This window comes from Haematobia irritans, chromosome 3, assembly GCF_050003625.1.
Source record: "Haematobia irritans isolate KBUSLIRL chromosome 3, ASM5000362v1, whole genome shotgun sequence".
Classification (NCBI taxonomy): Eukaryota; Metazoa; Arthropoda; class Insecta; order Diptera; family Muscidae; genus Haematobia; species Haematobia irritans.
In genome coordinates this window covers 5,033,706-5,060,677 of record NC_134399.1, presented here as the reverse complement: position 1 = coordinate 5,060,677, position 26,972 = coordinate 5,033,706, and the positions used below count along the sequence as shown (strand labels likewise).

The 26,972-nt window shown below is 26.0% G+C and overlaps 1 protein-coding gene across 1 annotated transcript in view; it reads right to left on the bottom strand.

The window, feature by feature from the left end:
* hwt (SH2 domain-containing adapter heavyweight) overlaps positions 1-24,735 on the bottom strand; it is a 58,391-nt gene extending 33,656 nt beyond the window's left edge. Inside the window, exons 1-2 of the mRNA XM_075301372.1 lie at positions 24,538-24,735; positions 10,788-10,922 (exon numbers count right to left, since the gene is read on the bottom strand). Of these exons, the coding sequence (XP_075157487.1) occupies positions 10,788-10,922; positions 24,538-24,735 (333 nt within the window). The remainder of the gene's footprint in view (positions 1-10,787; positions 10,923-24,537) is intronic.
* Between the last annotated feature and the right edge of the window lie 2,237 nt (positions 24,736-26,972).

The following is a 26,972-nucleotide window of genomic DNA, read 5'->3' as shown; positions in this document are numbered from 1 at the left end:
TAGCACATCAAGTCTGTGGGACCACACGTTGCTTTCTATCTAACTACATGTAATATATATACACGACACGATACGTGGACATGTAACCACAGTCTGTTTTGAAAAGAAGGAAAGTGTGAGAGTCACACTAGGCGTATAAGTTATGGCTGATACGCTTAGTCATCATTGTCATTATCAATGTAAGACAGTGGGTTTGGGAAAGAGAAAATTATAAATCAGCACAAAATAAAGATAATAAAAAGAAGAATATTTATTAATAAAGCTGTAGATAATTTTAATTAATATTTGCATTAAAACGGAAAAATGACCAAGTTAATTTTCCTTCTCTTCCAAAATATCTTTTAAGAAATATTTCTGTAAAATTTTTTGTCTAACGGAAAATTTCTATAGAATTTCTATTAAAGTTTTCGCACACCAAAATTACAATAAAATATTCCATAACGACAAAAATTATATAAAATCTTTTAATTAATTTTTACAATAAATTATATTTAACGTAGAAGTTTTTGTGAAATTTCTTTCTTACGAAATATTTTAGGAAATGTATATGAAACTTTTCTCTAATGAAAAATTTTAATTAGTATTTGCAATAAAACAGAAAATTTTCTTTCTCTCCCAAGAAATCTTCTAGGAAATTTCCACAAAATTTTTCTATAATTTCTACTAAAGTTTTCTCACGCCAAAATTACAACAAAATATTCTCCATTTGCATTAAAACCAAAAAAAATGGCAAAGCTATTTTTCTTCTCTCCCAAGAAATCTTCTAGGAAATTTCTATAAAATTTACTCTAACGAAAAATTTCTATAAAATTTTTCTATAAAGTTTTCTCATGCCAAATTTAAAAAAAATTAAAAAAAAATAAAAAATTATTGTCTAACGGAAAATTTCTATAGAATTTCTATTAAAGTTTTCGCACACCAAAATTACAATAAAATATTCCATAACGACAAAAATAATATAAAATCTATGAATTAGTTTTTACAATAAAATAAGTTTGACGTAAAAGTTTGTGTGAAGGAAATGTCTATAAAATTTTCTCTAACGAAAAATATTTAGTATTTGCATTAAAACAGAAAAAATGGCAGAGCTATTTCTCTTCTCTCCCAAGAAATCTTTTCTGGGAAATTTTCAGAAAAATTCCTCTAAAGAAAAATTTCTATAATTTCTATTAAAATTCCTCTAAAGAAAAATTTCTATTATTTCTATTAAAATTCCTATAAAGAAAGAAAAAATTTCTATCTCTCTATAAAATTTTCTATAATATCAAGAAATTTTCCAGGAATTTTCTATAAACTTTTCTCTTACGATAAATTTCTACAGAATTTCTATTAAAGTTTTCTTACGCCAAAATTACAATAAAATATTTTCTAACCACAAAAAAATAATATAATATCTATGAAATTGTTTTTACAATAAAATATGTTTAACGTAGAAGTTATTGTGCAATTTCTCTACTACGAAATATTTTAGGAAATGTCTATGAAATTGTTCTCTAGCAAAAAATGTTCAATATTTGAATTAAAACAGAAAAATGGTGTAACTTGTCTCTCAAGAAATTTTCTAGGAAATTTCTATAAAATTTTCTAACGAAAAAAAAAACAAATAACGTAGAAGTTTCTCTCCTACGAAATATTTTAGGAAAAGTCTATGAATTGTTCTCTAATGAAAAATTTTTAGTATTTGCATTAAAACAAAAAAAAATGGCAAAACAATTTTTCTTCTCTCCCGAGAAATTTTCTCGGAAATTTCTCGAAAAATTCCTCTAACGAAAAATTTCTATAATTTCTATAAAATGTTTCTACAATTTCAATAAATCTTCCAGGAATTTTCTATAAAATTTTCTCCAACAGAAAATTTCTATAGAATTTCTATTTAAATTTTCTAACGCCAAAATTGCAATAAAATATTCTCTAAAGGTGGGTATTAAGTTCGAGTTTTTTCACTAAAGTGAAAAATAAATCAGTAAAAAAATGCATAAAATTGTACATGTTTGTTGCAGACTTCATTATAACTTGATGGGGAATAGCCCAAAGCAAGTTTTCACAAAGTTTGTATTCCTCAAAAAGTGTTATTAAAGAAAAGTAATCATAAAAAATTGGCGATTTTAGCGGCTAAACTTGAACTTAATACTCACCTTAAGGGTAAAAATCATATAAAATCTATGAATTTGAATTTTTGAATTTTTTTACAATAAAATATATTTTATAACGTAGAAGTTTTTGTGAAATTTCTCCCCTACGAAATATTTAAGGAAATTTCTATGAAACTTTTCTCTAAAGAAAAATTTTAATGAGTACCCAGCAAAAAGAGCGTCGCCAAAAAAGTAATGAAAATGTTCTTTTTGGATCCGGAAGTGGTGCAAAATTGACGCAGAAGCGTTGAATTTAACATGGGCTTGTCATAGGGCGGAAGTCCTCCATTTCAACAGCCGTTGCACTGAATTTGCATCACTTCTTTAGGTGTGATCCGAATTCAATGGTTTGGATGTAAATTAAAAAATTCTGTGATATCAAATAAATAATTTTTATAATTTTTAATGAATTCCAACGCTTGTCGGAAACGTTTGACCTCAAATATTTTCAAAAATTTATAATTTTTTCAGATTGGATTTAGCATTTTTTCGACAAAATTTAAATGGTTTGTACCATTTTATGAATTCTTACTCGGTTTTTAACCTATTTGAAGAAAAAAAAATTAAAATTACCCATTAAAAGTATGAAAAAAAAACAAGTTGCAAAAAATTTAATTAAAAGAACTTCCTGGGTAGTTAAAATAAAGAACGTCATTGGGAGTGCATCTTCTGGAAGTGATTTTAAAGTTGTGCCTTTGGACGAACTTTCAATTTTTTTTGCTGGGTATTTGCATTAAATTAGAAAAATATGGGGAAGCTAATTTTCCTTCTCTACCAAAAAAAATCTTTTAGGAAAATTCTGTAAAATTTTCGCTAAGGAAAGATTTCTATAACATTTTTCTATAATTTCTATTAAAGTTTTCTCACGCCAAAATTACAAGAAAATATTCTCTAACGGCAAAAATGATATGAAATCTATGAATGTGTTTTTACAATAAAACATACACCCATAGAAAAAATCATGAACGACATGGTCATTTTGAAACGATCCCTTCATGAAAGTGAATTAACACACATGTGTTGTCAAAGTGAGAACAGATGGGGTCAATCTGACAATGTAAAAATGACACCACACGTTGTCAAAACAACAACCAGCGTTCATGATCTGAAAACGTAATGGTTACGAATTTATAAAAAAAAAAAAAATTATTCCACTACCGTGACTCGAACCTGTGTTGCTTGCACGATGGGCGTTAGCAGTCGCCTTAGCACATTGCACCAACGGCGGAGTTGCCATAACAACGTCTAACGATTATTTTAAGACTTTTCATGGCCAAAGAAAAACAAATGCCGTTCATGAAATCGTGAACGCCCGTGGACGATATCGTGAACATTACGTGTTGATTTTTTGTGAACGTTTCCGTTTCATTTTGACAACGTCCGTTCACGATTGTAAGACGCAATTTTTTCTATTAGTGTAGTTTCCTCTAATGAAAAAATTTTAATTAGTATTTGCATTAAGTTAGATTAATTATATTAAAGCTAATTTTCCTTCTCTCCCAAGAAATCTTCCGGGAATTTTCTATACAATTTTCTCTAACGAAAAATTTTTATAAAATTTTTCTATAACTTCTATTAAAGTTTTCTCAAGCCAAAATTACAATAAAATATTCTCTAACGGCAAAAATGATATGAAATCTATGAAATTGTTTCTACAAAAAATTTTTAACGTAAAGTTTTCTGTGGAATTTCTCTCCCAAGAAATCTCTAATGAAAAAATTCTATTACAAAATTACTATAAAATTCTTAATATTTTTTTCGATGTATTTTTTTTTAATTTTTTGTTTTTAAATCTAGGATTTCAGGGTTTTGCATTTATCTTCATTCCTTTTGTTTTTGGATACAAAACTCATGCCACTAAATAAAAGCCATCTCCCTTGGAAACCACAGTCCCAGTTAAATACCTTTAATGGTATTGAAAATTGTCGTCATTTTTGTTTTTTTTTTCGCTTCTATTCTTCCTTCCTTTATACTGGTAACAAAAAAAAAATAATGATTTGACAGTCATTGAATGAGGCCATAAAGTTACGATAACAATGCCGAAATAAAAATGAATTCTGGTTATCTGCAGACACAGACATTAATAACGCTGAATCAAGGCGGAAACATCACATCTCAAACACCATGGCCTTACTCTACCTGGCTTAGACAAAGAGCTTCAAAAATAAATCTTTTTTCCATTAAAAAACCAATGTTCAAATTTTGATTTAACCACAATAGGCAAAATGGATTTTAAAAAAATTTCATTTACAAAAAAAATTAAATTTTGTTTCGCTTAAATTGCTGATATTTGCTAAGCTTATTTAAGCCCCTTCAAGTGTAGAAACACGCGTTCATATTTATTAACAAATGTGTTCATCCATAAAACCTCACTAAAAGCATTGAGATGGCAAGTCTACGATTCCCATACTAAATGCGGAGGCTTTGAAGAGCTACAACCTGAATGTAAAGCCCTAAAGTCCCCCCAGGTTGGACTCATGTGTTTGCCAGATATGCCTGTTGGTATTGATGTTAAATTGTTCCCCCTTAAGCCAAATATTGGCAAAATATTTTTGTTTTTTTTTCTACCATTTATGTCCTTTTGCAAAATCCTTGGTTTAATGCTATGGCAGTCTGTAGCCCTTGAAATATTCTCCGCTAAAGCAAATAATAAGAAAATAAAATACATTTATGACTTTATGACATTCTAGGCGATGCGCGAAAACAGTCACTAGAAGAAAAATCAAATATTTTCTCCAACGCAAAAAAAGAGTCCATTTAAGGGCAAATACTACTAGACTTCACATATGAGATTCATATTGAAAGCAAATCTTATTCCCCCATATATTAGATTACTTTCCAATGAAAACATCATGACAACAAGCCTTGAGTTTTACTAGCATATCTTAAGACAGGCATAGAGTTCTAGAAAATAAGAAATTTTATTATTTTGTTGATTTCATTTCTTTCCAGTATGGCCTTAGCATATTTTATTTTTCCAATATGCCTCAAAATAAATCTCAATAAAAGCATACAGAATTTTATTGTATTGACATATGAGCCAAAGCATTCCATTTCAAATATTTTACTGGATTAAAATTCTTATTTATCGAGCAGAAAGATAAGAGCTAATATTGAAGATGCATATTAAAATTTAATTGCATTTATTTGATAATTCTAAAGCAAGGATATAAGTTTCATGGACATCACATAGCAAAATTGACAAATTTCATAGAATTTTTGTTGTTAGAGAAAATTTTATAGAAATTTTTCCTTAAAGAAATCTTTGTAATTTTTTATAAATTTTTCCTTAAAGAGATAATTTTATGGACACTTTTTTCTTTAGAGAGAATTTTGTAAAAATATTTTGCTTAGATTAAATTTGAAAGGAACTGTTTTTTTAGAGAACATTTTTTTTTCCTTATTCAAAATTTGATAAAAATTTTTACTTTAGAGAAAATATTACAGAAAGTGTTTCCTTAAAGACAATTTCATAGAAATTCTTTTGTTAGAGAAAATTTCATAGAAAATTTTTTCTTAGAGAAAATTTCATAGAATTTTTTTCCTACCTCGGAGGGTCATACCATGATTGATACAAAATTTTTGCCTTAGAGAAAATATTACAGAAAGTGTTTCGTTAAAGACAATTTCATAGAAAATTTTTTCTTAGAGAAAATTTCATAGACATTTTTCCCTTAGAGAAAATTTTATACAATTTTTTTCATAGAGAAAATTTTATAGACATTTTCCCTTAGAGAAAATTGTATAGAATTTTTTTCTTTAAAGAACATTTCATAGATTTTTTTCCTTAGCGAATACTAATGGATTTTTTCCCAGAAAGAAGTTCATAGAAAAACTTTCTTTAGAGAAAATTTCATTGATATGTTTTCGCTAAAGAAAATTTCATAAACATTTTTTTAACGAAAAAAATTCTATGAACGAAAAAATCTTCGTAATTTTTTATAAATTTTTCCTTAAGGAGATAATTTTATGGACACTTTTTCCCTTAGAGAGAATTTTGTAAGAATGTTTTGCTTAGGTAAATTTAAATAGAATTTTTTTTCTTAGAGAACATTTTTTTCCTTATTCAAAATTTGATAAAAATTTTTACCTTAGAGAAAATATTACAGAGAGGGTTTCCTTAAAGACAATTTCATAGAAATTCTTTTGTTAGAGAAAATTTCATAGAAAATTTTTTCTTAGAGAAAATTTCATAGAATTTTTTTTAGAGAAAATTTCATAGAAAATTTTTTTCTTATTCAAAATTTGATAAAAATTTTTATCTTAGAGAAAATATTACGGAAAGTGTTTCCTTAAAGACAATTTCATAGAAATTCTTTTGTTAGAGAAAATTTCATAGAAAATTTTTTCTTAGAGAAAATTTCATAGAATTTTTTTCCTACCTCGGAGGGTCATACCATGATTGATAAAAAATTTTCACCTTAAAGAAAATATTACAGAAAGTGTTTCGTTAAAGACAATTTCATAGAAATTCTTTTGTTAGAGAAAATTTCATAGAAAATTTTTTCTTAGAGAACATTTCATAGAAAATTTTTTCTTAGAGAAAATTTCATAGACATTTTTCCCTTAGAGAAAATTTTATACAATTTTTTTCTTAGAGAAAATTTCATAGAAAATTTCCCTTAATTTGTAATTTTTTATAAAATTTTCCTTAAAGAGATAATTTTATGGACACTTTTTTCCTTAGAGAGAATTTTGTAAAAATGTTTTGCTTAGGGTAAATTTAAATAGAAATTTTTTTCTTAAAGAACACGTTTTTCCTTATTCAAAATTTGATAAAAATTTTTGCCGTAGAGAAAATATTACAGAAAAGGTTTCCTTAAAGACAATTTCATAGAAATTCTTTTGTTAGAGAAAATTTCATAGAATTTTTTTCCTTATTCAAAATTTGATAAAAATTTTACCTTAGAGAAAATATTACAGAAAGTGTTTCCTTAAAGACAATTTCATAGAAATTCTTTTGTTAGAGAAAATTTCATAGAAAATTTTTTCTTAGAGAACATTTCATAGAAAATTTTTTCTTAGAGAAAATTTCATAGAATTTTTTCCTACATCGGAGGGTCATACCATGATTGATAAAAAATGTTTACCTTAGAAAAAATATTACAGAAAGTGTTTCGTTAAAGACAATTTCATAGAAATTCTTTTGTTAGAGAAAATTTCATAGAAAATTTTTTCTTAGAGAAAATTTCATAGAATTTTTTTCTTCGAGAAAATTTCATAGACATTTTTCCCTTAGAGAAAATTTTATATAATTTTTGTCTTAGAGAAAATTTCATAGATATTTTTCCCTTAGAGAAAATTTTATAGAATTTTTTTTCTTTAAAGAACATTTCATAGATTTTTTTCCTTAGCGAATATTAATGGATTTTTTTCCTAGAAAGAATTTCATAGTAAAACTTTCTTTAGAGAAAATTTCATTGATATGTTTTCGCTAAAGAAAATTTCATAAACATTTTTTAACGAAAAAAAATCTATGGACGAAAAAATTGTATGATATTTTCTCTAGGGAAAAACAATTTTATAATATTTTTTCGTTAGAAAAAAGTTTATAAAATCTTTCGAGGGAAAAAAAGTTTATGAAATTTTCTCTAAAGAAGAAATTTCTATAAAATTTTCTCCAACAAAAGAAATATAAAAAACTTTCACCAAGGAAAAAAATACTATCCAATGTTCTCCAAAGAAAAAATTGTTATAATTTATTTGTTAACGAAAAAATCTCAATGAAGTTTTCTATAAGAAAATATTTCTACCAAAAAATTTACATGAAAAAGGACAGGCAAGAAATTCTATAATTTTCCCTAACGAGTTTTCTATGAAATTTTCTCTAGGAAAAAAATTTCAACGAAATTTTCTCTAAGGAAAAAATGTCTACGAAATTTTCTCTAAGGAAAAAATTTCTATAAAAATTTTTCTAAAAAATTTCTATGAAATTTTCTCTAACAAAAGAATTTCTATGAAATTGTCTTTAAGGAAACACTTTCTGTAATATTTGCTCTAAGGTAAAAATTTTTATCAAATTTTGAATAAGGAAAAAATTCTATGAAATTTTCTCTAAGGAAAAATTTTTATGAAATTTTCTCGAAGAAAATTTTTTAAATCTTCTCTAAGGGAAAAACTTCTATAAAATTTTGTCTAAGAAAAAAATTCTATGAAAATTTCTCTAAGAAAAAAATTTCTATGAAATTTTCTCTAACAAAAGAATTTCTATGAAATTGTCTTTAACGAAACACTTTCTGTAATATTTTCTCTAAGGTAAAAATTTTTATCAAATTTTGAATAAGGAAAAAAATTCTATGAAATTTTCTCTTAGGAAAAATTTTTATGAAATTTTCTCGAAGAATTTTTTTTTTTAAATTTTCTCTAAGGGAAAAAATTCTATAAAATTTTCTTTAAGAAAAAAATTCTATGAAGTTTTTTTTTTAGAGTATAACCTCTAATTTTGTCCATCGAAATATTTTTTTAATTTTTTTTTTGAGAAACCTCCATAGATATCTTACACTTTCATATACACTTTTCTTAGAGAAAGTTTTATAGAAATTTTATCCTTAGAGAACATTTTATAGAAATTTTTTCATTAAAGAAAATTTCATAGAGAAAATTTCACAAAATATTTTTCCTTAGAGAAAATTTTGTAGAAATGTTTTGCATAGAGAATTTTTTTGTTATTCCCCGACCGAAAAATTTAATAAAAATTACGTCGTTAAAAAATTCATAGAAATTTTTTCCGCAGAGAAAATTTCATAAAAATGTTTTCCTTAGCGACAATTCTAGAGAAGCGTTTTCCTTAAAAAAAAAAAAAAAAACATTTCATAGAATTTTTTTTCGATTTTTTTTTTGAGAAACCTCCATAGATATTTTATGATTAGAGAAAATTTTATCTTGAGTATTTTTTGTATAAATATTGTTGCTATAGAAATTTTTGTTGTTAGAGAATATATCCTAGTTTAGATAAGGTTTGGTTAGATATAGTGGCAGCCCATATTTTCAGGCTCACTGAGACTATTCAATCCCTTGTAATACCACAGGAGTGTACTTCTGTAGAGTTTGCCGTTATAGAAAATTTCATAGGAATGTTTTCATGTTTGTTTGTTTCATTAGAGAAAATGTTTGTTTCATTAGAGAAAATTTTATAAATATTTTCTTATTAAAAAAAATATATATATATAAATTTCGACTTTAGAGAACTTTTAAAGATTTTTTAATGAGAGAAAATTCCATTGAAAAATTTTCTTTGGAGAAAATTTCATAGAATTTTTTTTTTTAGAGAAAATTTTTTTGAATTGTTTTCTTAGAGAAAATTTTTTTTCCTTAGACAAAATTTTATAGAATTTTTCACCACAGAGAAAATTTCATAGATATGTTATATCTTCCTTAGAGAAACTTTTTTCCGTGGAGAAGATTTCATACCTTAGAGAAAATATCGTAGAAAAGAAAGAAAGTTTGATAGATATTTTTTTAAAGAATTTTTTTCCTTAAAAAGATTTCATAGAAAAAACGTTAGAGAACATTTAAAATAATAGAAGATTCTAGAATATTAAAGATTTTCTTCTCTCGTAGTAGGTTTTTTTCTATAGAGAAAATTGTATAGAAATGCTGTTCTATGAGAAAATTTTCATAAAAAAATTTTACTTAAAGGAAATTTCATAAATATTTTTTTCTTAGAAGAAGTTCATACAAATTTTTTCTTTAGAGAAAAAAATATCATAGACATTTTTTTATTTAAAAATTATTTATTAGAGAAAAATTTTATATGATTTTTTTTCCTAAAACAAAATTTTATAGAATTTTTCACCACAGAGAAAATTTCATAGATATGTTATATCTTCCTTAGACAAATTTTTTTCCGTGGAGAAAATTTCATACCTTAGAGAAAATATTGCAGAAAAGAAAGAAAGTTTGATAGATATTTTTTTAGAGAAATTTTTATAGAAATTTTTTCCTTAGAGAGATTTCATAGAAAAAACGTTAGAGAATATTTAAAATACTAGAATATAATATAAAAGATTCTCTTCTCTCGTAGTAGTTTTTTTCTATAAAGAAAATTATATAGAAATGCTGTTCTATAGAGAAAATTTCATAAAAAATTTTTCCTTAAAGAAAATTTCATAAATATTTTTTTTTAGAAGAAGTTCATAAGAATTTTTTTTAGAGAAAAAAATATCATAGACATTTTTTTATTTAAAAATTATTTATAATGTTTTTATTTTTTTTTTTGTTTTTTTCATTTTAGAAAATGAATTTTTCATCACTACAGCGCCTTCATTGATGTGATCTTCAGTCAGTTTGTCCAGGAAATTAGGGATTATGGTATGTCAACATGTGTATAATTGACTCATAGTATCTAACTTCAGTAGATTATGCCCCGTAAGAATCTTTCTGCAATCATTCTGAAATTTTCTTTGGGAAAGAAAGGACTATAGGAACCCAATTTTTTAAAACCTAAAAATATCCCTAATTCTCTTTTCTTATATAATATTTTTTATCTTAATATATTTAAATATTCTATAATTACTTTCTCCCTTGGCAGCTTTTCCCTTTCCCCTTTTTGTATTTGCCATTAGATTATTTAAAATGACATTTCCATAATTATAATTAAATGTAATAAAGAAATTAGCATTTCCATTTTTTTTGGTATTGTGGTTGAATACTTACAAATTCCTGTTGGGGACTAGCGGCTACCCAATTCTCCGGATTGGTTGGTAATGCCTCAGCTAAACAGGGATCAAAACTGGACGGTCGCTTTTTAACAAAGTCCACAGGCAGACTATAATCATCACAGATAGCAATCTGAAAAGCAAAAAAACGAAAACAGGAAACTCATTTTAGTAATTTGTAAATTGTTTCTCTCAAATAATTAAACATATTTCAAATTACTTCATAATAATCATGGCCTTAGGATAAAATGATGGCCATCATGCTACCCTCATTCATATCTTAGGGAAACTCAATAGAAGCTACTACCACCATCATGGGAAATGTTAATGCCACCAAATATGCCACCCTTGATTTCGAACGAGCTATAAGGAGAGCACTTTTGCTTTTATTTTCATGTACGAAGAAAATAATCCTTAAATCTCACAAGTTAAGCACGTATTCTCGACAGAGTTTTTTTCTCCCCCATCAAGACCAAAGGAGAGACAAAAAAATTTACGAAATCCAAAAACAAATAATGTGCCATCAACACTGGCTGTAAGATGGGGAAAAACATGGGACTTTCAAAAAAAGACAATGCACGAAAAAACCTTAAGGATGCGAGAAGACAAAAGCCACATCCTTCAACAAAGGCAACAGCATCCTCAAGCAGAAGGTCAGCAAATGAGACGAAATGTTAACACACCATCCATCCATCCATCTCTCTATCTATCCATTCCTTAGGAAAAAATTTACCCAAAAAATAGCTCAAATTTTGTGGCCAAGGATTGAAGAGCTTTTTGGTCTTTTGTCTGTTTTCACATACACGCTCACACATCGTATAGAAAAACCTTTTGAGGAAAAAACCAACCTCCAACTTTTCCCACACAACATATTTGTCCTTATTATTATGCGGCAAAAGCAAAAGTATTTTGTAATTATCATCCCAGCTAAAGTTGAATATGCTGAAATGATTCTTAACAGCCAGTTTTGTGACTTAACACTACACTTGGAGAAAATTGTGAGGTGAAAAAATTATTAAAAGTAAATATGTGGCAGAGAAATTTTGTTGTGAGAGAAAATTTTATGGGAATTTTTTCCTTAGACAATATTTTATAGAATTTTTTTCCTTAGAGAAAATTTCATAGACATTTTTGTTTAGAGAAAATTTTGTAGAAATATTTTTTTTACAAAAAAATTTACAGACATTTTTTCTTTAGAGGAAATTTCATAGACATTTTTTCCTTAGAGAAAATTTCATAGACATTTTTTCCTTGTAGAAAATTTCATAGAAATTTTTTCGTAAGAGAGAATTTAATAAAAATTTTGTCGTTGGAGAAAATTTCATATACACTTTTCCTTAGAGAAAGTTTTATAGACATTTTATCCTTAGAGAACATTTTAGAGAAATTTTTGCGTTAAAGAAAATTTCATAGAGAAAATTTCATAAAATTTTTTTCCTTATAGAAAATTTTGTAGAAATTTTTTCCATAGAGAATTTTTTTCGTTATTCCCTGATGGAAAAATTTAATAAAAATTTCGTCGTTAAAAAAATTTCATAGAAATTTTATCCGTAGAGAAAATTTCATAAAAATGTTTTCCTTAGCGACAATTCTAGAGAAGCGTTTTCCTTAAAAAACATTTGGTAGATTTTTTTTCGTTAGGGAAAATGTAATTACAATTTCGTCGTTAGAGAAAATTTCATATATATATATTTGTTCTTAAAGAAAGTTTCATAAAAATTTTATCCTCAGAGAAAATCCTATAGAATTTTTTTTTTTGATTAAGAACATTTCATAGAATGTTTGCCCTAGAAAATTTTCATAAATATTTTGTCCTTAGAGAATTTTTTTTTACGAATTTTTTCGTTAGGGAAAATTTAATAAAAATATTGTCGTTTGAAATAACTTTATATTTTATCCATAGAGAAAGTTTCATAGAATTTTTTTCCTTAGAGAAAATTTTGTGGAATTTTTCTCCTAGAGAAAATTTTAGAGAATTGTTTGCTTAGCGAAAATTTAATACACATTTTGTACTTAGAAAATATTTCATAAAAATTTTTCCTTAGATTTCATAGAAAATTTTTCCTTCAAGAAAAAAATGCATAAAAATTTTTTCTTAGAGAAAATTTTCGTATAAATTTCTCTTTAGAGAAAATTGTAAAGGATTTTTCTCCTTTGACAACATTTTGTAGAATTTGTTTCTTTAAAGAAAATTTCATAGAATATTTTTCCATAGGCAAAATTTCACGGAAATTTTTTTCTTATACAAAATTTCATAGAGTTTTTTTTCATTAGAGAAAATTTCGTAGAATTTTTCCCTCAGAGAAAATTTCATAGGAATTTTTTTTCTTACAGAAAATTTCATAAAATTTTGGTCGATAGAAAAATTTCTTAATGGTTTTTTTTTTTTTTTTTTTTTTTTTTTTTGTTATAGAAGTTTTCTCCTTTGAGAATATTTTGCAGAAGTTTTCTTAGAGAAAATTTCGTATAAATTTCTTTTTAGAGAAAATTTTAAAGAATTTTTCTCCTTTGAGAACATTTTGCAGAATTGGTTTCTTTAAAGAAAATTTCATAGAATATTTTTCCATATAGAAAATTTCACGGAAATTTTTCCCTTAGACAAAATTTCATAGAGTTTTCTTCATTAGAGAAAATTTCGTAGAATTTTTCCCTTAGAGAAAATTTCATAGGAATTTTTTTTCTTACAGAAAATTTCATAAAATTTTGGTCGATAGAAAAATTTCTTAATTGTTGTTTTTTAATAGAAGTTTTCTTCTTTAAGAAAAATTTGCAATTTTTTTTCTTAGAGAAAATAGCAATTTTTTTTCTTAGAGAAAATAGCAATTTTTTCTTAGAGAAAATTTCGTATAAATTTCTCTTTAGAGAAAATTTTCAAGAATTTTTCTCCTTTGAAAACATTTTGCAGAATTTGTTTCTTTAAAGAAAATTTCATAGAATATTTTTCCATAGGCAAAATTTCACTGAAATTTTTTCCTTAGACAAAATTTCATAGACTTTTCTTCATTAGATAAAATTTCGTAGAATTTTTCCCTTAGTCAAAATTTCATAGAAATTTTTTTATTACAGAAAATTTCATAAAATTTTGTCAAGAGAAAAATTTCCTAATTGTTTTTTTTTTGTTTTTGGGAAAATTTTATAAACAATTTGAAAAAAAATAAATTTAATAGACATTTGTTCCTTGGAGAAAATTTCATAGACAGTATTTCCTTGAGAAAATTTAATTGAAATATTTTCCTTAGATAGAATAAATTTCATGTACATTTTGTCATGAAATTTATTTTGAAAAATTTTGTAGAGAAAATTTTACAAAAATTTTCCTCGGAGAAAATTTCATAGAAGTTTTTCTTTAGAGAAAATTTCATAGAATTTTTTTCCTTAGCGAAAAAGATGCGTAAATTTTTCCTTAGAGAAAATTTCGTTTAAATTTTTTATTAGAGAAAATTTCGTATAAATTTTTTCTTAGAGAAAATTTCGTATAAATTTTTCCTTAGAGAAAATTTCGTATAAAATTTTCCTTAGAGAAGGTTAGGTTAGGTTAGGTGGCAGCCCGATGTTTCAGACCCACTTAGACTATTCAGTCCATTGTGATACCACATTGGTGAACTTCTCTCTTATCACTGAGTGCTGCCCGATTCCATGTTAAGTCCATGACAAGGTACCTACTTTTTATAGCCGAGTCCGAATGGAGTTCCACATTGCAGTGAAACCACTTAGAGAAGCTTTGAAACACTCAGAAATGTCACCAACATTACTGAGGTGGGATAATCCACCGCTGAAAAACTTTTTGGTGTTAGGTCGAAGTAGGAATCGAACCCACGACCTTGTGTATGCAAGGTGGGCATGCTAACCATTGCACCACGGTGGCTCCCATCTATAGAGAAAGTTTCATAGAATTTTTTTCTTAGAGAAAATTTTATGGAATTTTTCTCCTAGAGAAAATTTTAGAGTATTTATTTTAGAGCGAATTTCATAGAAATTTTTTCATTCGAGAAAAAAATGCATAGACATTTTTTCTTAGAGAAAATTTCGTATAAATTTCTCTTTAGAGAAAATTTTATAGAAGTTTTCTCCTTTGAGAACATTTTGCAAAAAATGTCATAGAATATTTTTCCATAGACAAAATTAAACGGAAATTTTTTCCTTTAAAAAAATTTCATAGAAATTTTTCATTAGAGAGAATTTCATAGAAGTTTTCCCTTAAGGTGGGCATTAAGTTCGAGTTTTTTCACTAAAGTGAAAACTAAATCATTAAAAAAAGTATAAAATTATACATATTTGTTGCAGATTTTATTATAACTTGATGGGGCATAGCCCAAAGCAAGTTTTCACAAAGGTTGTATTCCTTAAAAAGTATTATTAAAGAAAAGTAATCATGAAAAATGGCGATTTTAGCGGCTAAACTCGAACTTAATACTCACCCTTGGAGAAAATTTCATAAGATTTTTTTTTCTTACAGAAAATTTCATAAAATTTTGTCAATAGAAAAATTTCATAATTTTTTTTTCTTTGAGAAAATTTTATAAACAATGTAAAAAAAATTAATTTAATAGACATTTTTTCTTTAGAGAAAATTTCATAGACATTTTTTCCTTGAGAAAATTTAATTGAAATATTTTCCTTAGATAGCATAAATTTCATGTACATTTTGTCATGAAATTTATTTTGTAAAATTTTGTCATTAGAAAATTTTACAAAAATTTTCCTTGGAGAAAATTTCATAGAATTTTTTCGTTAGAGAAAATTTCATAGAATTTTTTTCTTAGCGAAAAGATGCGTAGAAAGTTTTTCCTTAGAGAGAATTTCGTATAAATTTTTTCTTAGAGAAAATTTCGTATAAATTTTTCCATAGAAAATTTTATAGGATTCTTTGAGGATAGAAAATTTCATAAAATTTTTTTCCTTAGAGAACATTTTATAGAGATCTTTTTTCTTAGAGAAAATTTCATAGAATTTTGTAGATAGAAAAAATTTTATGATTTTTTCAGGAAAATTTTAATTTTTTTTCCTTAGAGAAAATTTAATATACATATTTTTCTTAGAGAAAACTTCGTAGAAATTTTTTTCTTTAGCAAAAATTTTAAGGTATTGTTTTCCTAAGAGAAAGCTTTATAGATCTTTTTCCTCGGAGAAAATCTCATAGAATTTTTTTTAGAGAAAATCTGATAGAATTGTTTTAGAGACAATTTCATAGAAATTTTGTTGTTAAAGAAAATTGCATGGAAATATTTTCCTTGGGGAAAATTTTATAGAATTTTTCCTAAGAGAAAATTTCATAGAATTTTTGTCTTTAGACAGAATATTATTAAAAGCTTTACATAGAGAAAATTTCATTTAAATTTTGTTGATAGAGAAAATTTATATAAAGCTATATCGCTAGAGAAATTTTAATTTTTCATTTCAATTTTGCCGTTTGAGAAAATATTATTCCAAAATGTCATTGTAATTTTGCCATAGAATTTTTTTTTTTCTTCAGAGAAAATTTCATAGAAATTTTGTCGTTAGAGACAGTATCATAGAAATTCAATTTTTCTTTATGTGTATTCATCTTCTCATTTGTCAGCTTGTTCCCATTTGTTAGCTCCTTTTTGCTTCCTCAGAAATCCAAAGAGAAATTATTCATTCTTCTAAAAGCTCTTTGTTCGGGAAACTAGGAAACAATGAAAACTCCAAAATGCTAAGGCATCACTTACTCAAAAAAAAAAAAGTCCAACTTCTTTCCTTAAGCAGCTGTTTAGCTTAAAGTGCTATAAAGGCGGCCGGCAGTGCTAGGAAGCTAATTCGCATGGGAGGAGTAAGAGAGCAATTTCATACACTTCTCTGCTTTATGTTATGTTCTTGCTATCATTTTCAAGAAAATAATTATCATTCCTTGTATGTAAGGACAGGGCGACTATGAATGAATGAATGAGGAATGCTGAATAGCATGCTGGTTGGAATGGGTAGGGGGGAGGCAAGAAGGAAACATTTTAAAATCGTGCATCATAGACATTCTTCGTTTTCGTAGGCATGGCAAAATGTACACATTTTAGGAATTTCTTTTCAATTCGCCCAGATGATAAAAGCATATAAATCATAATTTTTGAGAAATTAAGATGGCATGAGTGAGTCTTAAAAATCGTTTTCACATAGACATAAGCGCGAAGAATTTCTATATTTGCGGGAGATTTCCAAGGCAGTCCCATAAAGTTGTATTTCCCTTAGCAGATGCATCAAACTGAAAACCATAAATACGGGGCTTTTTGTTTTCTGTCTGTAAATAAATGCTGATAAACGGTTGAAAAGTGGATTACATATAGGATTATGGTGATAGCTCCAAGGCTTTATGGGAACAGAAGTAGTCTAGTATACTCTCCATCATAGAGAATCCTATGTGAAAATTTTATCAAATGACATTGTTTTGAGATCTTTAGAATATTACAATTTATTTTAATATATTTGATAAAAAAAATGTAGAACGTTTAGAAAATCATAAATTAGAATGCTTTCAGAATATACACAATCTTTAAGAGGATATTAAAAATATAAAACGATTACAAATGGTATTTAAAAATATCCTTCATGAGTTTAGGAAAAAAAGAACACCATAAATACCATAGAAATAAGACAGAGTCGATATAAGACAACAATGCCCAATTTAGAGGTGGTGCAGAAGAGAAGTTTTTCAATCAAATGCCAAAACATGTTTCTTAAGGGTTTTTGGAGTTACGCCCATTTATTCATGGTATTATCATTTGTGGTCCTACACGTTTCCTTTATTCTTTAAAGTACCTAAAACTCTCTAGGATATTGGAGCGTATGATGTATATTAAATATGGTACCATGGTGCGTATAATTACTATTAATTTTCTCTTTTATTTTCAAGATTTAAATATTAAATTGCATTTAGAACTGAATAGAATTTTGAAAAGGTCAAAATTAAAAATTTTCAAATTGAGCTTTAAAGGAAATGCTCTTGCTATATATCAATCTGAAAGCTATCACTTCTTCTTCATAACCTCTAATATTCTCGAGGATCGTGGACTGTATGATGTATATTAAATAGAATACCATGGGGGCATATATTTATTATTATTATTATTTTTTTGCAAAATTTGCAATTTAATTTATTAATGTATTTCTCTTTGCCATAACGATGGTGGTAAAATTACAAATCACCAGCAATGACTAAACTTTTCGAATTTTCTTCGACAATAGAGAGAAACTTAAATCAGCACATTTTTGCATACTATAATATCAATTTCATGTTTTTAAGAAGATTCCTCCATTCCATACCTCAAAGTAAAAACGCTTTCATGTAATCTAAAATTTCCAACTTTACGCAGATCCTTGTAGAATTCCACCTCTCTGTGAAGATCGTTGTCCATCTTTCGTAAAAAGTGTCATAAATTCCTCTTTTATAAAAGACTTTCCAAATCTGCTCTATCTCCCAAAAAGTGCTGCCCGATTCCATGTTAAACTCAATGACAAGGGACCTCCATTTTATAGCCGAGTCCGGACGGCGTTCCACATTGCAATGAAACCACTTAGAGAAGCTTTGAAACTCTCAGAATTGTCACCAGCATTACTGAGGTGGTAATCCACCGCTGAAAAACTTTTTGGAGTTCTGTCGAAGCAGGAATCGAACCCACGACCTTGTGTATGCAAGGCGGGCATGCTAACCATTGCACCACGATGGCTCCCTAAATAATCTGACTAACACACACCCAAAAATGAGGTTAAACCTTTCATACAATCGTGTCTCTTACATTTTAGCTCTTCCATTAGCTCTTTAGTTTGGAAGATCCTCTCAGAGTTTCACCTTCTTGCCCATCTTGCTTAAAATTAGTCACACATTTGTCGTTTTAGCCACTCATTTAGTATGGTGGGCTCTCTTTGACTTTTGTTAATTTTTTGAAGTTGCAAATATTTCTCTCTCTCTGTGTTCTTAAGAAGTGTCACCAATTTGTTTTTTATGTAAGGGCTATGAGTATAAAAGGCTCTCATCGACTTTATTTTTTTTTTGTGGAGTTATGATATTTTCTCTCTGACCCTCTCTTCTTAACGAGAGTAACAAATTCATTTTTTTGTATAGATCAGGGTTGATAAAGTTGACATTTATGTGCTTTTTTTGATACATTTCGACTGCCAAAAGCACCGTGGCACGACCGCGAGCCATTTAGTACTACTACTACAACTTGGGAAAGAAAATTTTAACAAAATTTACTATAGAAATAAAATTTTGACAAAATTTTCTATAAAAATAAAATGTGGACAAAATTTTCTACAGAAACAAAATTTTGACAAAATTTTCTATAGAAATAAAATTTCGACAAAATTTTCTATGGAAAGAAAATGTTGACAAAATTTTGACAAAATTTTCTATAGAAATAAAATGTTTAACAAAATTTTCTATACAAATAAAACTTTGATAAAACTTTCTATAGAAAGAAAATTTAGACTAAATTTTGTGTACAAATAAAGTTTTGACAAAATTTTCTATAGAAAGAAAATTTAGATAAAATTTTGTGTACAAATAAAATTTTGACAAAATTTTGTATAGAAATAAATTGTTGACAAAATTTTTCATAGAAATAAAATTTTGAGTTGATATTTTCTCTCTGACCCTCACTTCTTAAAGAAAGTAACAAATTCATTTTTTTGTATAGATCAGGGTTGAGAAAAGTTGACACTTGATACATTTCAACTGCCAAAAGCACCGTGGCACGACCGCGAGCCACTTGGTACTACTACTACAACTTGGGAAAGAAAATTTTGACAAAATTTACTATAGAAATAAAATTTTGACAAAATTTTCTATAGAAAGAAAATTTTGACAAAATTTTCTATAGAAACAAACTTTTTCACAAAATTTTCTATATAAATAAAACTTTGATAAAATGTTCTATAAGAATAAAATGTTAATACAATTTTGTATAGAAATAAATTGTTTACAAAAGTTTTTATAAGAATAAAATTTTAACAAAATTTTTTATAATAATAAAATTTTAACACAATTTTCGATAGAAATAAATTTTTGACAAAATTTTGTATAGAAATAAAATTTTCTATAGAAATAAACTTTTCTATAGAAATAAATTTTTGACAAAATTTTCTATAGAAATAAATTGTTGACAAAATTTTCTATAAGAATAAAATTTTGACAAAATTTTCTATAGAAATAAATTGTTAACAAAAGTTTCTATAAGAACAAAATTTTGACAAAATTTTCTATAGAAAGAAAATTTTGACAAAATTTTCTATAGAAATAAACTTTTTCACAAAATTTTCTATACAAATAAAACTTTGATAAAATGTTCTATAAGAATAAAATGTTGATAAAATTTTGTATAGAAATAAATTGTTAACAAAAATTTTTATAAAAATAAAATTTTGACAAAATCTTTTATAATAATAAAATTTTAACACAATTTTCGATAGAAATAAATTTTTGACAAAATTTTCTATAGAAATAAATTGTTGACAAAATTTTCTATAAGAATAAACTTTTAACAAAATTTTCTATAGAAATAAATTGTTAACAAAAGTTTCTATAAAAACAAAATTTTAAAAAAATTTTCTATGGAAAGAATATTTTGACAAAATTTTCTATAGAAATAAAATTTTTAACAAAATGTTCTATACAAATAAAACTTTGATAAAATTTTCTATAAGAATTAAATGTTGATAAAATTTTGTATAGAAATAAATTGTTAACAAAAATTTTTTATAAAAATAAAATTTTGACAAAATTTTTATAAAAATAAAATTTTGACAAAATTTTCGATAGAAATAAATTTTTGACAAAATTTTGTATAGAAATAAAATTTTCTATAGAAGTAAACTTTCCTATAGAAATAAAATTTTGACGAAATTTTCTATAGATTTTTTTTCTATAGACAAAATATTCTATAAGAACAAAATTTTGACAAAATTTTCAATAAGAATAAAATTTTGACAAAATTTTGTATAGAAATAAATTGTTGACAAAATGTTCTATAAGAATAAAATTTTGATAAAATTTTCTATAAAAATAAAATTTTAACAAAATTTGCTATTGAAATAAAATTTTGACAAAATTTTCTATAAGAATGAAATGTTGATAAAATTTTGTATCGAAATAAATTGTTGACAAAAATTTTTGTAAGAATAAAATTTTGACAAAATTGTCTATAAAAATAAAATTTTAACACAATTTTCAATAGAAATAAATTTTTGACAAAATTTTGTATAGAAATAAAATTTTCTATAGAAATAAACTTTTCTATAGAAATAAAATTTTGACAGAATTTTCTATAGAAATAAATTGTTGACAAAATTTTCGATAAGAATAAAATTTTGACAAAATTTTCTATAGAAAGAAAATTTTTACAAAATTTTCTATAGAAATAAAATTTGTAACAAAATTTTCTATACAAATAAAACTTTGATAAAATTTTCTATAAAATCAAATGTTGATAAAATTTTGTATAGAAATAAATTGTTGACAAAAATTTTTATAAGAATAAAATTTTGCCAAAATTTTCTATAAAAATAAAATTTTAACACAATTTTCAATAGAAATAAATTTTTGACAAAATTTTGTATAGAAATAAAATTTTCTATAGAAATAAACTTTGCTATCGAAATAAAATGTTGACAAAATGTTCTATAGAAATAAATTGTTGACAAAAATTTTCTATAGAAATAAATTGTTGACAAAATTTTCTATAAGAATAAAATTTTAACACAATTTTGTATAGAAATAAATTTTTGGCAAAATGTTCTTTAAGGGTAACATTTTGACAAAATTTTCTATAGAAATAAAATTTTGACAAAATTTTGTATTGAAATAAATTGTTGACAAAATTTTCTATAAGAATAAAATTTTGATAAAATTTTCTATAGGAATAAAATTTTGACAAAATTTACTATAGAAATAAAATTTTGACAAAATTTTCTATAGAAAGAAAATATTGACAAAATTTTCTATAGAAATAAAACTTTGATAAAATTTACCATAAGAATTAAATGTTGATAAAATTTTGTATAGAAATAAATTGTTGACAAAAATTTTTATAAGAATAAAATTTTGACAAAATGTTCTATAAAAATAAAATTTCAACACAATTTTCGATAAAAATAAAATTTCAACACAATTTTCGATAGAAATAAATTTTGACAAAATTTTCTATAGAAATAAATTGTTGACAAAATTTTCTATAGGAATAAAATTTTGACAAAATTTTCTATAGAAATAAATTGTTGTCAAAAAAATTGTTTGACAAAATTTTGTATAGAAATAAAATTTTCTATAGAAATAAACTTTTCTATAGAAATAAAATTTTGACAAAATTTTCTGTAGAAATAAATTGTTAACAAAATTTTCTATAAGAATAAAATTTTGACAAAATTTCCAATAGAAATAAATTGTTAACAAAAGTTTCTATAAAAATAAAATTTTGACAAAATTTTCTATAAGAATAAAATTTTATCAAAATTTTCTATAGATAGAAAATTTAGACAAAATTTTCTATAGAAAGAAAATTTTTAACAAAATTTTCTATAAGAATGAAATGTTGATAAAATTTTGTATAGAAATAAATTGCTTACAAAAATTTTTATAAGAATAAATTTTGACAAAATTTTTTATAAAAATAAAATTTCAACACAATTTGCGATAGAAATAAATTTTTGACAAAATTTTGTATAGAAATAAATTTTCTATAGAAATAAACTTTTGTATAGAAATAAAATTTTGACAAAATTTTCTATAGAAATAAATTGTTGATAAAATTTTCTATAAGAATGAAATTTTGACAAAATTTTCTATAAGAATAAAATTTTGACAAAGTTTTCTATGGAAATAAAATGTTGACAAAATTTTCTACAGACATAAAATTTTGCAAAATTTTCTTTAAGAATAAAATTTTGACAAAATTTTCTATCGATAGAAAATTTCTATACAAATAAACCTTTGATAAAATTTGATAAAATTTTGTATAGGAATAAATTGTTGACAACAATTTTTATAAGAATACAATTTTGACAAAATTGTCTATAAAAATAAAATTTTAACACAATTTTCGATAGAAATAAAATTTTTACAAAATTTTCTATAGAAATAAAATTTTTACAAGATTTTCTATAGAAATAAATTGTTGACAAAATTTTCTATAAGAATACAATTTTGACAAAATTTTCTATAGAAAGAAAATTTTTACAAAATTTTCTATAGAAATAAAATGTTTAACAAAATTTTCTATACAAATAAAACTTTGATAAAATTTTCTATAAAAATCAAAAATAAAATTTTGTTTAGAAATAAATTGTTGACAAAAATTTTTATAAGAATAAAATTTTGACAAAATTTTCAAAAAAAATTAAAATTTAACACAATTTTCGATAGAAAAAAATTTTTGACAAAATTTTGTATAGAAATAAAATTTTGACAAAATTTTCTATAGAAATAAATTGTTGACAAAAATTTTCTGTAGAAATAAATTTTTGACAAAATTTTCTATAGAAATAAAATTTTGACAAAATTTTGTATAGAAATAAATTGTTGACAAAATTTTCTATAGAAATAAAATTTTGATAAAATTTTATATAGAAATAAAATTTTGACAAAATTTTCTATAAGAATAAAATTTTGATAAAATTTTCTATAGAAATAAAATTTTGACAAAATTTTCTATAGAAATAAAATTTTAACAAAATTTTCTATAGAAATAAAATTTTAACAAAATTTTCTATAGAAATAAAATTTTGCAAAATAAGATTATTTTTAGAAAGTCTAAAAAATTGTCCAAATCGGTCTAGGATTAAATATACGTATACTTTAACAGTAGTCTTTAAATTTGATATTTTGTAAGTTTAGCACCTTTTGGCTTCGAAAAGTAAATTTCTATTACTTTTTCATCAACACCATTTATCATCCCTGTTATAGATTATTGATTTCCTTATATTTGGCTCTCTTCGTTTTCAACTCTCTTCGACTTTAATTCTGTTTTTGGAGTTATAAATATTTTCTCTCTCTCTCTCTCTCTCTTCTATGATAGTTATCTTCAAAACTCTCATTTTTAAAGGTTCACATCACTAATGTAACAATTTTGTGGGGCAAAACATTACACCACATCTTGTCTTGCTATCAATCATTTGGTTTGGTGAAAATCAAATCTCAAACTCAAGCTTTCAATACAATTGGAGGTTGGTTCATGCCATCATATGTATATTCTTTCATGCATCTCTCTAAAGACACACACTGTCCATACACATATATGTAGTGCCTACGTGTTAGCACTATATATGTGTATGTATGTACAGTGTATGTTTGGTGATTTAGCACACCTTTTGTTAAGACATTTTCAAGTTGAAGGTCATTTGAAACCATAGCTGGGATTAGTGGCGTGGCGCTGTACTGGTGCTCGAACTCAAGAGGGGTCTTTGTAAAATACTTTACAACGTACGTGTTTAAGCAAATGGATTTTTTGTGTTTGTTTTGAATATATTTAGAAGGAAGCAATGGAAAAAATTATAAAAATAAATTTACACTTGAAACGCATTTTGAACTTGGTGAGGGCTAGAATTTTTGCCTCTTTTGTTTTACATCACAAACACTCGCACACACATACACATACACTTACTCTTATAGATATTTTAATGAGAAAAAGTCTTTTAAATGTCAAGGTTTCCAAATATCAGGTCAGGTGATTCATCAACACTTTTATTTTATTCATAGGAAAAAGGATCTTCGGTATATATAGGGCTTGACAAAGGATTGGGGGATATACCTCAAAATACAACTGCAAACGATACAATTGACGACACTGCCAACAATACCACTCCAATTCCGAATTGTTTTGCTTTTCTCTGGCCACCTCTAATGGGACTTGCACACACTGAGGATGATAGAACCAGGCACAAGGACCTGAACATTGAATGGTTGTATCTTTGGGTTTAAAATCTAACCAACAGCGACGGCAAAACATAGCGAGATTTTGCGTATAAGTGATGGCCAGGTGCAAACGTTAAGAAATTACTTGGCAAACTGTCTGTGGCCACTAAAGTGTAAAAAGTATTAAGTAACTTAAGCAAGCACCAAAGTTGGTGATGGTCTGCTTCGTAGCCGTAGCTAAAAACAGCATCTGCTGTTATTGTTTCTTTGTTTTTCCGTTACCATTTCCCCCAAGAGAGTCATTAAAATTTATAAAAAGCTAAGCCCTTTTCACCTCACTCTGATGTTTGCTTTCACTGATGGAGAATATTTTTTTCTAGATAATGAACTGAGGCATGGTGTCTTCAAGGATTTCACAATATTTGCTCTCATGTATCCATCCACGTCATAGATGCAACCAACCAACAAAAAAGAATGGCCTTAGGCTGGTCATTTGTTTTAGGTTTTTTTTATATTTTTTTTTTTTTGGTATTCATAATTTCAATGGAGAAAAGTGATATGGAACATCCATTCAGGGCCATTGAATGCTAGGCCATAAATATTTAAAAATGTTTCTAATAACACCCACCTAATCATAGAGGAAGAGGATAGAGAGACCGGGTGTTAGAGGCTACACGTTTTGAGGTTTTCTTTTAATGGCAGAAATTCACTTGCTTCAAAAAAAGAAAAACTAAGACGACATTTGCCACCATATGGCCCTATAGCCATTGGGGCAATTCTTTGACATGATTCTTGTTTTTGGACTTAGGCCAAATTGACTGAGGGCAAGCCAGCAAACGAATTGCACAATTTTACTAGAACTCTAAGGATTTGAAGTGATTCATACCACCATGGCGGAATCATCATCATCGTCATCACCACCATCAGCATCGCAGCCCTAAAATGGGTAATGCATCTTTTGCGCTCGAGTCCTTTGGCCACAAAATGTTTCTGGTTAAATATTTTCATGTGCTGCAATCCACCCAGAGTATGACAAAAATTCTTTGAACCAACTTGCTCTGGTTACCAATGCCAATATAACACCAAGCTTTGTAACTAGAATTGAAAGGAGCTGGTAAGCAAAAAAAACACATCATGTATTGCTGCTGCCTTCCTAGGAAAGTAGTTCAGGCAACCGGAGAATAACCAAAGTTCGTAGTCATCGCATTTCCACAGAACACAAAGTTCATTTAAAATTAATGAAAAAATCTTGTTAGCCCAAAAACGAAAATGTTGGGAGGGGAGTTGGAAAACGGCAAGGCAACGAATCCTTTAGCCCTCTCATAGAGTTTCCAAGGTTCCACAAGCTGGTTCTGGGCAGGGCAGGACAGTAAAAATATTTTAGCTATTGGGCAACTCAACACCGAAATCTCTTAGCGAAAGAATCAATGTTGTTATCCTGTTGCTTATAGCTTATTATCCTGCAATCATGCTTTGGTTACAGAACTAAAGTGGATTCTAGAGGTTTACAAATATTAACTGGTAATCAACCTATTGGTAAGGGATGATGGTCATACGAAATGCGAAAAATCTTAAGAGAAGGAGAAAAAATAAGAAAATAATAAAAAACTTATGCATGGCCATCATGGGCAAATAAATGCCAATATAAAACCGTTTTGATAAAACCAAATAAGGAGGAGGTTGGTGGTTTCGAATGTACGATGCCCTATACTAACCCTAGATGATGCGTAGACTAAAAAATTACAGTATGTTACCCAGAAAAAAATGGAATTTTGGAAACACTTCCAAAAATGTCCTCCCAAAGATGTTTTTTATTTTGACTACACAGGAATTTCTTTTAATACAATTTTTTATAATTCCATTTTTTCATATTTTTAATGGGTAATATTAACTTTTTTGCTTCAAAAAAATGGTATAAATTACTACATTTTTTTCGAAAAAAAAGACTAATTTTTTTCTAGAAAATTTCAGAATTTTTGAAAATATTTGAGGTCAGACAATGGCTAGAATGCTAAAAAATCAAAAAAAAAATAATTTTTTTTATTTTGCAAAATATCACAATTTTTTTAAATTAACATCCAAAATACTGAATTCGGATCACACCTTAAGAAATGATGCAGATTCTATGCAAGGCTCTTGAAATTGTGGACATCCGTCCTATGACAAGCCCCTGTTCTTGCACTATTTCCGGATCCAAAAAGCACATTTTCACTACCTTTTTTGGCGACGCTTTTTTACTGGGTACCAGTTGATGCAGGCACACACATAGAAGAATTTTAACCATTTGATTTTTACAATTTTTAATTCCTTTACTCTCTTTTTACAGTTTGA